At 38.5% G+C, this 12,174-nt stretch overlaps 1 protein-coding gene across 1 annotated transcript in view; it reads left to right on the forward strand.

Moving 5' to 3' along the window:
• Positions 1-12,174, forward strand: part of TTN (titin) — a 268,068-nt gene that overhangs the window by 55,426 nt on the left and 200,468 nt on the right. Inside the window, 2 exon segments of the mRNA XM_028121746.2 lie at positions 6,663-9,431; positions 10,205-10,483. Coding sequence (XP_027977547.2) covers positions 6,663-9,431; positions 10,205-10,483 — 3,048 coding nt within the window.

Here is a 12,174-nt window from a genome sequence, read left to right on the forward strand (position 1 = left end):
GTGGTCAACCAGAAGAAGCTTATTTTAAAATCCAACATCCTGCTTCTGAAATAGCTGATGCTGAGAGCATTGTATTTGATCTAAAACAAATGTATTCTCATATAGGAGATCGAGCTAAGGAATTCCAAGAGCCAGAAACTTGGCAACAGGAAACACCTTATAAAGAAGAAATTGCTGGCACTGAAACATTGCAATCTGAGACACAAAATACTTTTAAAAGTGTGCTAAATAACATATTTACCAGTCCAGAAATGTCTTCCTGTCAGGAGTTTTCAAATAGGACTGTGTTGGAGAAAGGTCATTTTGATGAAAGTATCCTGTCTTTGGAAAAACATATGCAGGAACATAATTTAGAAATTTTAAATCCCAATATTTCTCTTAAATCCTTTTCCAAAGAAACCCATGATGAATCATGTGCCCTACTTCAAACCTCATCTGCTGATGTAGGAGAAACTGATATTTCTGAGGAAAAAAGGTCTCTAGAAAATGGAGATAGAAGTTTCATTTCACATTTGAAAAAAGCAGCAAGCGAGGAAAAGCTTTTAGAGGTCTGTGAAAAGGAAGACGAACACACTTTGGAACCAGAGTCAGCATTATTTCAGATGCAGGATGGAAGGACACAGGGATATGTCACTGGAATTTTGGGAGACCACAGAGGTGATGTTCACGAGGCAGCCACATGCCACAAAAAAGTCTCCTTGAGCAAGTGCTTTCCATTCTTGATGACTGAAGAACAGCAGAATCCAAATAAACAAATAAGGGGAAAAAATGATGCCTTTGGAAAAGAAAAATGTTATGAAGTTCAGGTTCAGAATGAAACTTCTCTCTCCACTACTGAAGAAGAAAAGATGGAAACTTGTTTTTCCGAAAATCTTCCTAAATCAGATGATGCACATACAGAAGTAATGGACTCTGAGACCTCCCTAACACAATATTTACTTGCTGCTGGAAAGCACGAAGTTCCTCAAACTAAAGACACCAAACACAAGGCAAAGCTTCTCCAGAGTGAATCAATCACATCAATGGAGGTTGAAGAAGTAACTTTCAACACTGTGTATGAATATTACAACCAACAACAGGAATCATTATGTCGCCCATTTTCCCCTGAATCTGATATTTCGATTGATGTGGGAAGTACAAGCAGTGAAGAAATCTCAGAGTTAGATCAGTTTTATACCCCACCATCATCTGTTGAACATTTTGAAACTCCAAAGTCTCCTGATTTATATTTTACTCCTTCAGATACAACTAAACAATCTGCAACAAATTCGGGAGGTGAGACTGTAGAAAGAACTACACCTTTAGAGGAAGCTGCTGAAAGGTACTCCACGCCTTCTGAAGGCGAAGTAGCAGAGAGATATTCCACACCTCCAGGAGAGGCACTGGAGAGATATTCCACACCCCCAGGGGAGACACTGGAGAGATATTCCACACCCCTAGGGGAGACACTGGAGAGATATTCCACACCCCCAGGGGAGGCTCTAGAGAGATTTTCTACACCGCCAGGAGAGGCACTGGAAAGATATTCTACACCCCCAGGGGAGACAATAGAAAGATATTCTACACCTTTAGGAGGAGAAACAGTTGAAAGATACTCTATTCCTACTGGAGGACCAAATCCCCCTGGAAACTTAAAAAGGTACCCATCAAAAATAGAAAGGGAGGACAGTACACCAAATGAACATTTCCATACACCTACAGGAGAGAGAAGTTCAGCTAATGAACTATGGCGTTCCGATTCATTTGGCACACCCAATGAAGCCATTGAACCAAAAGACAATGAAATGCCGCCATCTTTCATTGAACCTCTGACCAAAAGGAATGTATATGAAAACACAACATTAGGCTTCATTGTTGAAGTTGAGGGCATTCCAGTTCCTGGTGTGAAATGGTATCGAAATAAATCTTTGCTAGAGCCAGATGAAAGAATCAAAATAGAAAGGGTGGGTAATGTGTGTTCTTTAGAAATTTCTAACATTCAAAAAGGTGAGGGGGGAGAGTACATGTGCCATGCCGTAAACATCATAGGGGAAGCAAAGAGCTTTGCAAAAGTAGACATAGTACCCCAAAAAGAAAGAGCAGTGGCCCTCCCACCTCCAGTAACACATCAGCACGTCATGGAGTTTGATTTGGAAAACACAACATCATCAAGAACTCCTTCTCCTCAAGAAATTGTCCTGGAAGTTGAATTAAGTGAAAAAGATGTTGAAGAATTTGAGAAGCAAGTGAAAATAGTCACAGTTCCTGAATTTACTCCTGATCATAAAAGCATGATTGTGAGTCTGGATGTTCTACCACTGAATTTAGCAGATCCAAATATGGCCTCAAGGGAGGAAGAAGACAAAGATTTAAAAATTGATTTAGAAGTATTTGAAATGCCTCCTCGCTTTATAATGCCTATTTGTGATTTTAAAATTCCAGAAAATTCAGACGCTGTGTTCAAATGTTCAGTCATAGGCATCCCTAGCCCAGAAGTTAAATGGTACAAAGAATATATGTGTATTGAACCAGATAACGTCAAATATGTGATCAGTGAGGAGAACGGAAGTCACACCCTTAAAATTCGAAACGTCTGTCCATCTGACAGTGCGACATATAGGTGCAGAGCTATGAATTGTGTAGGAGAGGCTCTCTGCCGGGGATTTCTCACCATGGGAGATTCCGAAATGTTTGCTATGACAACAAAGAAAAGCAAAGTGACTTTAAGCAGCTTGAAGGAAGAGTTAGTCTTAAAGAGCAAATATTCAGGCAGCTTTTTTGAATTTCAGGTGGTGGAAGGGCCTCCCAGGTTTATCAAGGGTATTTCTGACTGTTACTCACCTTTAGGCACAGCAGCTTATTTCCAGTGTTTAGTTCGTGGCTCTCCACGACCCACAGTTTACTGGTACAAAGATGGGAGATTGGTGCAAGGTACGCGGTTCTGTGCTGAGGAAAGTGGCGTAGGGTTCCACAACCTATTCATAACGAGCTTAGGAAAAGATGACGAAGGTGAGTACAGGTGTGTGGCTATGAACAAGTCAGGAATGGCAGAGACCTGTGCAGCCCTCACCCTAACTTAGTTTCTTGGGCAAAGTTTCAGTGCCTCGGTAATGATTAAATTGATTTGAGGGCTTCCATATTTTCCAAATTATAAAGATCCAATCAATTTCCAAATATGTCTACTTGGTCTGAATTTGATACATTGAAAACCCCTGGGAAAACAGTTTCTCTCTGTAGAAATCTCATATTTGTAGCACTTGTAAATATTCTGTGATCTCAACTATGGAACTATGATTGTGTCAACTCTGCTGTGAATCATCAAGCACGATTAAATATCTCCATGGCTACCTAAGTGTTTGTACCACTGCTTTACCCTCGTGCCTCCTCCAAAAAGAGTTTCGGTAGAATGCAGTCTCTTTTAGCAGATAAACTATTTACGTAAAGTAAAGCATAAAGTGAAAGACCGGGTCAGATGACCATGCAGACAAATTGGTAAAGTAAATCTCCTCTCTGCTCTGAGTATGTCATTTTTGAAATTGTAACCCTTTTGTATCCAAATCCAGGCTTACTGACTTGGATTTAGAATAGATACAACAAACAACAGAAACCAGCTTCACTCAGTCTAACTAGTTCCATAATCTGTTTTACATTGCAACTTTTGTATATTTGTTTGGCTCTTTTAAAAATATTTTCATTATTAATATCCCTCTTCTTCTTAAGAGTTTTAACTCCTGCTAGTTTTGAAGGGACCAATGGTACTTTCTTTTTGGGTGGAGTTCATCTAGACATTTGTACATTTGCAAAATATGCAAAAGAAGATCTTTCACTTTTGGGAATACCCCATTTTCTCAATTTTTAAAATACTATCAGGTGGTAAATGCAGCATTCACTTGATACTGGCCTGGGGGAGAGGGGAAACTACTATATTACATTTATATAGAGATTTTAAACTGTAGTCCAATTTCAGAATCTTTAACATTAGAAAGTAGAAGATGAGCATTTTTAGTATTGAGCAAAATGGTAATTTGTATTTCAGATTATATGAAAATAAGATAATAAGCTTTCCTGTCATTTTTAAGCCAACTAGAAATTTTTAAAACTAGAAATTAAAAAGCATTCAAATTTAAGTTATATATGTCTCTAAAGTGACTTTGTCTTTCAAAATTATAATAAATTCACAAAATTCTTGACAGTGTACCTATGTACCACTGTGAACCTGAATCTTCTCACATAAGATGTAATAAATATAAGACCACTCAGTTTTCTTATCTGAAAATGAGGAGTTGGACCAAAAGACCTCAGAGGTGATTGTTCAACTCTGTGATTCTGTGTCATCCCAGTGGTAACTTTCCTTAATATAATTTAGGATAAATTTGTTTTGCAACAAATGATGAGAAAATAATAGAATATAGTAATGAAGTTATGAATCTTTCCTCCCTCCAACTCTGAATTACTCACTGTTACCTAACAGCTGGATTTGTCCCCTGCATTGAGCAACTTTTATGTACCATGATCATATTAAACATACTGTCTTTAATTCTGAAAAGTTAAGCAATTTAAATTTAATTTTCAAAAGAATTCATATATTCAATTATGTTTGTTTCTTTCATCTATCAATTTCTTTATTCCCACAGTAGGATTCCCTTACAGCCTTCCAAATTCAAGGAGCAATTGAGAATGTGCAGAATAGACAGAGCAGTCAGGCTTACACCCCTCCCCACCCTACTCCCCTAAAACATCTGTTTTACCTGTTTTGAGTCACCATAACTCATCCAGATAGATATACTATTGTGGAACAATCATTTCTGTTTCAACCAGTGAGACCACTGTATCTGTGATAATAAGTATAGATATAATGTAATATATCACATCATAAATCCCTGGAATAAAACTAATTCTATGGTTTAGGGACTTAGGGATTTACTCTACTCCTAGTTACAAAATGGATGTTTCAATAAATTAGAGATTCAGGTCATGACAAACAGGACAACGGCTGGTGCAGTGACAGCTTAAAACCTGTTTCAGGAAAGAAGGAAGGAAGGAGGAAAAGAGGGAAGGAAGGAAGAAGGGAAAAAACGTTGTAATGCCTTATTGAATTTGCAGGAAGGAAGAGTTTGATTTTGCTCATTAGAATTCTTTTATTCTCAAATGCATTGAATTGAGGATATTCAGAATAAGAAATGACTGAAGAAAGAAAAATAAGCTTTGTCTAACTTATTGTTGTAGATAATTAAATGGAACTTTTTTCTGATTCAATGGCACATAACTTAAAAACCTGAAATATTAATTTCTCTGATGCTAGATAAAGAATTTATTGTATTATATGTAGTAGAGTTAAGACATAATTATTAACTGCTCCTACTACATGTACTTTTAACTATACCTTTCATGTTTCAGCACATTTGAATTTTATTTACTGCATTTTTTTTGGTCAATACACCATGTTAGAAGTAAGAAAAAACAACTGAAAATATTTCAACATATTAGTGAGTCGGGGTATTTTAAATATTCACATTCATTCCCTTTACAGATATCTTGGGAGCTCAAGTGAAGGGACATGAATAATAAATGTAAAGTTAAGTGGTCACCATTAGTATGTGAAATTAGTCGATGGTTTTGTGACTTACTAATTGAAATAATAAATGAGTATGTATTCTACATGCCATTGATAAATTTTGCCATTACACTTATAGCCAATAGACCCTAGAGTTGTGCCTTCTAATGTTTCTATGCCAGAACAGAGAGGAATTAAGGCATGACTATTCCATGTGATGCAAGGGGAGTGAATTAATAAAATACCAATTCTGCTTTGGGGGAAGGTAATAAAACTATTACTGACAGAGCTGTTCTACATTCCTACCAGATTTAATGAAAAGCCTAATTCCTTCTTATCAAATTATGCCTGTCATCCATGATATTGTTTAAAGAATATCTGTTATTCACTCTTTTGTTTTTTTGTTCAATAATGTTGTATAGCTTTTTCTCACACAATAAAGTACAATCCAATTTTTAATATTGGAGTTATTTTCTTTCATTCCTGATTCTCCCATTTTCTTGACTTAACAAAAGCCTTATTATAAAAGCTTTGTTGAAATAATATGGCAATTTACACGGCCAATGAAGGCCCGAATTTCTAATAAGTAAAAATGGTGGTTCTCTTACAAATTCAAATTAAGTATTTCCTATAACCTCTTTTTAATAATAGCTTCAGTTTATAGGCAGTAACTGAAACATAAGTGTTTTATTTGGGAAATAATCAGTCTTCAGTTTGACAATGGCTATCATTAACTCAAGAAAATTTTAAACATAAATAATAATCTGGATCTTTTTAGAAATTGATTTAAATTATCCTGGATTTTTTTATTATAACTATATAGGCAACAGTTTTTTAAACTTTAGAATTGGGATTATATCACAGAGAAAAACTCATAGAACAGCTTTAAAATTTATAAACTCTAACACAAATGATATGGATTTGCATGAGTATAATATTTATAGTATGTGATATGAGCTAAGATTAAAAATTTAGAAATGTGCTTTCTTATAAATCTCAAGATAATCTAATTATTCCAGGAATAAAGCAGAGGAAGGCCATCAGTTGGTGCATAATTCTTTGACTTCTATTTTTTTGTTGTTGTTAAATAAAATTGATAGTAAAATACTAATCACTTTTCCCCATCCAGAGTTTTCTGTTTCTCTTCTGTCTGCTGAGGAAGAAGGATTCCAAACCTATAGCTCTGGGCTTCAGTTATCTAATAGAAATGAAACACTTGAACTTTTGTCTGAACCTCCAATTCGTTCAACTACATTTGATTCCAAAAAGGAAAGCCATGTTCCAGTTTTCATCAAAGAAGTGTCAAATGCTGAAATAAGCATAGGGGATGTGGCTAAACTGTCTGTTACTGTCACTGGCATTCCCAAGCCTAAAATTCAGTGGTTCTTTAATGGAGTAATGTTAACCCCTTCTGCCGACTACAAATTTGTTTTTGACGGCAATGATCATAGTTTGATCATTCTGTTCACCAAATTTGAGGATGAGGGGGAGTATACCTGTATTGCCAGTAATGAATATGGACAGACAGTATGCAATGCCTATCTAAAAATAAGTTCCAAAGGAGAGGGGCATAAAGAGACAGAACCAAAACCAGTGGAAAAAATTCGGGAAAAGTTTAAAGGTCCTTGTCCTCCTTACTTCCTTAAGGAGTTCACACCAATTCACTGTGCTCGGGGACTCCCTGCTGTCTTTGAGTACAGGGTTCTTGGAGAGCCTGCACCCACTGTTTCGTGGTTCAAAGAAAACAAGCAGCTTTGCACCAATGTTTATTACACCATCATTCATAATCCTGATGGTTCTGGAACATTCATTGTCAATGACCCTCAGAGGGAAGACAGTGGCCTCTATGTCTGTAAAGCAGAGAATACATGGGGTGAGTCCACCTGCGCCGCAGAGCTGCTTGTGCTTCTGGAAGACACAGACATGACTGATGCTCTGTGCAAAGCAGAGCCCACACCAGAAGCTACTAAAGACTTTCCACAGATGTCATTAAAGGGTCCTGCAGTTGACGCATTTGATTCAGAGCAGGAAATTGCAGCTTTTGTAAACGACACCATTTTGAAACCTGCTTCAATTGCAGAAGAAACCCAGCAGCTTTTTTATGAGCCTATTGTTAAAACCAGTGAACTGAGTAGTCAGGTTACTTTAGTGGCTAAGCAGTTGCAATACACAGTCATGTTGGAGCAGAATGTACCTGATCCAGAAAGCACCAGGGCACTTCTTTCCATCAACGGCACTATTCATGTTCAGCCTATCAAGGAGCCATCTCCCAATTTACAGGCCCAGAAAACCCTCCCCAAAGAAGATGTCCTAAGGCTTCAAGAGCCTGAGTCACAGGTGGTCCTATCAGATACCGAAAAAATCTTCCCAAGTGCCATGTCTGTAGAAGAAATTAGTTCACTGATGGTGGAGCCTCTGCAAATTTTACTCGCTGAACCTGAAGGGAGTTATCCACAGTCTGCAGTAGAAGAAGCTCCGGCCTATTCATATCCAACCTCTGTGGCTGAGGAAGGGCTGTCACCGAAAGAAAGGACGGCGTGCGCAATGGACAAAGAGCAAAGAGTGACCCTTCCAAAGCAAGAGGCACAGAGTGCTCTCAGCCTGAGTCAGAGCTTAGCTGAGGGAAGCATGGAAAGTTTTAAGGGTCCTGATGTCATAATCTCTGAGGTCAACTGTGAGCCCCGGCTCCCTTCAGAACACACATACACAGAAGATGAAATTTTGATGGAAAGTGCAGATCAACTGGAAAGCACAGGGCAAGATTTTGCAGCCAGGACTAAGGAAGGCAAGTCCTTAAGGTTTCCACTAGCATGTGAGGAAAAGCAGGTACTGCTCAAGGAGGAGCTTTCTGACAACTTGGCCGTGCCCCTGAACCAAACCAGTGAGTATAAAAAAGAGCCCATGATGATAAATGGTGTGCAAGAGGTGCACGCAAGTGACACTTTTTCTAAAGAGAGTTTGCTTCCTGGAATTCCAGAAGACCAATTAAACCTCAAAACTCAGATCCGCAGGGCTTTGCGAGCAGCAGTGGCCAGTGAGCAACCAAGTCTTTTCTCTGAATGGTTAAGGAACATTGAAAAGGTGGAGGTGAAGGCCATAAATTTCACCCAAGAACCCAAACGCATTCTGTGTACCTACCTTATTACCTCGGTGAAGACTCTAACGGAAGAATTAACTATTATTATTGAAGGCATTGATCCTCAAATGGCTAACTTGAAAACTGAACTTAAGGATGCTTTGTGCTCTATCATATGTGAGGAAATACACATCTTGACAGCTGAGGATCCCAGAATCCAGAAAGGAGCCAAAACAGGCTTGCAGGAAGAGATGGGTCCTTTTTCAGATTCACAGAAGGTTGAAGCAGTCTGGGAACTAGAAGTCGAATCTAAACATCTTGTCTCTGCGGAAGAGGTCAGCTATTTTCATGTGGGAAGTCAGGTCAAAGTTGCGGATACCGCACCTGTCCCTGATGGCATTGCTCCGGCTGCTAGGCCTGATGAAAAACAGAATGAGACCCCAAAGCCGTCAGAGGAAAGAGAGAAGTCCTCTGGAAGTGGTACTGGGGAGGTTGGCCTAGGAGAGCTACAGGAAGCTGAGGGTAGCTTAGTCGAAGAGGACGGTCCTGTCATACACACACCCTTGGGCGACACAACTGTGGAGGAAGGCGATATTGTAAACCTCACGTCATCCATAACAAATGCCAAAGAGGTGAATTGGTATTTTGAGGGCAAACTGGTGCATTCAGATGAAAAGTTCAAGTGTTTACAAGATCAAAATACATATACGCTAATAATCGACAAAGTAAATACAGAAGAACATCAAGGAGCATATACCTGTGAGGCCTTGAACGACAAGGGAAACGCAGCGACTTCGGCCAAACTCACTGTAGTCAAAAGAGGTTGGATTTTAAGGATGAGGGGGCTCAAGCTCTAATGTTCACTGGATCGTAATGATTTAGTTTCCATCACTGAGTGTTCACTTACCTACCTCTGCCACAGTGTGATTTGTGTAGAGTTAAGAACGAAAGCACAGACGTAATCATGGTTATTAATTCTTTTTCCTTACTGCTTTACGGGGTAGTACATTATCCTATCTACGTTACTATTTATTTTTAAAATAAGACATTATTTTCATATGTTCCATAATACCAATATGTTTTTTAGTTTATATTTACTTGAAAATACTTTAATATATAATAAAAGCTGTCAGTGAACACCTCGCTGTCTGAAACTGCCAGTCTCATCCCTAAATTCAGAATAACCATGATTAACTGTCCATTTGTGTTTCTTGTTTGTATTTCTTTTTTGATTTGTTTCACTTCATCACTGTATTTAGTATATCACCTTTTTTAAATGCTGTTCACAGTGTTCTTAGCATGGTATATTTAAAGAATATATCATGTTATGCATGTAAGCCCATAGCATCACATATTAATCATGTTTTTCACAATCCATGGCAAAGTAACGATTGAATATGTTAAAAGCTACTTATTGTCTTCTTTTACCTTCAATGATTGTTCTCATTTTCCAGTCACTTGTCTTCAACTGCTGCAATCCATCTCACCAATTTCAGCTGTTTTACTTCACTAACAGCAACAAAAGTGAGAAGAAATAGAGAAATGTGGTCTGCCTGATAAGGAGGCATGCTAATGGCCTCTGTTTCCCTTTGCAGCTGCCCCAGTGATCAAAAGGAGAATCGAGCCCCTGGAAGTAGCTCTGGGCCACCTAGCCAAATTCACCTGCGAGGTCCAAAGTGCCCCCAATGTCCGGTTCCAGTGGTTTAAAGCTGGCCGAGAAATTTACGAAAGTGACAAGTGTTCTATTCGCTCTTCGAAGTACGTCTCCACCCTGGAAATCCTGCGAACCCAGGTTGTGGACTGCGGCGAGTATACCTGCAAAGCTTCCAACGAGTGCGGCAGCGCCAGCTGTACGGCCACACTAACTGTGACAGGTAAATGACACAGATTGAGACGGTTGTCCTGTTCCACACTGTTGCCTATTGTGCTTTTCGTGCAGGTGCAGGATGGGCTGGTCCTGCCAACTGGAGAGACCAGCAGCCAAGCCATAACAGGGTGGCTAGGTCGTGCAACGTCCGTGTGGGACGAGAACTCATTCTTTACCGTCCTTTTTCTAAGAGCAGCTAAAGAAAAAAAATAACTTATTATTTTGAAACAATGTCAAGGAATCCAATGAGCAGTGGCACCTGAAAGTTTGGTTTGGGGGTTGTTTTTTTGTTTGGTTCGTTTTGTTCTCTCTCTCTCTAAAATGACTAGCTGGGTGGAAGTATCTTGGCTGACTCCTCGTGGCCTGGCTTGGCGCTGAATATGACACATTTCAGGACAGTTTGTTGTGACCAAAAAAATAAATAATGTCCCATTGTATTTAATAATTTGCAACCAGTTAACCAGTTAAGAACAGCGTTACAAACTGAAAGAAAAAAAAAAAAGCCAGAGCATAAGACTGAAGTTAAATCCTCAAATAGGACAGGGAGCTATACAGGATGACAAACTAGGATTCTCACCGTAGTCTTTATTACTGATTTAAAAAATAAGAGCAACTACATAAATATTCTGTTCTCAACTTCCTAATTGATAAACAAGATGACTTTTGAGTAGTTCACACTCATCAAGTATTTGAATTCCCTCATTAGCAAAAAAAAATAAATAAAATCAATAGTGCTTTCCTTTTCTTTGTCTGTCTCCATCTCTTGCTCTTTTGCTTTCTTCTTCCAAGGGAAAGTGTGAACGTAAACTCTGGGGTAACAATTCCCTGTTTTTGAGAGAAGACATGCACTAAATATCTGGATGGGACAGCCCCTTGGTCTTTTCCAATAGAAGCACGAAGAGGAAAGGCAAACACAGCATGTCTTTTTGGCTTGGAAGAGTCAGAGTTCCCTGTAGCTCCCTCCCCCACAGCTCTTTTATGTATCAAAAAATCTGAAACCCAGGCCCATGATAACCCATCTAGTGGTTTCACTTTGTTATCAGAGTCCCATGTAACCAGCTGCATGGCAGTATTCTTAATGACCCTTTTGAAAACCTCTTCACCCAAATTAGGCCAGTTCAGTAAAGGGACTAATACCTGAGCTTTCAAATAATAAGGGGAAAGAAGGAGGAGGATAATTCTTTTTAAATTGGAAAGAGGTTCCTAAAGTCTTCCTCCAAAGTGCAGAATGGAAATGGGAAATTACTGCTCTAAATATTTTTACAAGTTTGAAATGACTTAGGGATGAATTCAGAGTTGGGCCGCTGAAGGATTTGCTGATGGTTGACATGAAGGTTAGAGAGACTTCACAAAACTACTCCATCTTCTCATCACTTAATGTCCCTACTCTTCAGGAGAGTCGAGTGCATTTTCTTTATCTTCTTTACACAGTCTTCTAATTCACAGAATTAAAGGAGCAGCTGAATTACTTATCAAATAATTCAGACAGCTAATCAGCTACTAAACTCTTTAACAATAATAAGTTAGTGTCACTAGACAAAGTAACATTTGTTCTTTCCTTTAATGAAGATATTGAAAGTGCTGTCTCACTCCTCCATAAAGAACTCTCTCATCCCTTTCCTTTGATAAATCTTTTCATCTAATTAATTTATTATCCTATTTTAAATAATGTCTCATGTCTATCTAAATATGTAATTT

This window comes from Eumetopias jubatus, unplaced genomic scaffold (genome assembly GCF_037043125.1).
Source record: "Eumetopias jubatus isolate StellerSeaLion01/CBP00866 unplaced genomic scaffold, mEumJub1_p1.0 scaffold_3, whole genome shotgun sequence".
Classification (NCBI taxonomy): domain Eukaryota; kingdom Metazoa; phylum Chordata; class Mammalia; order Carnivora; family Otariidae; genus Eumetopias; species Eumetopias jubatus.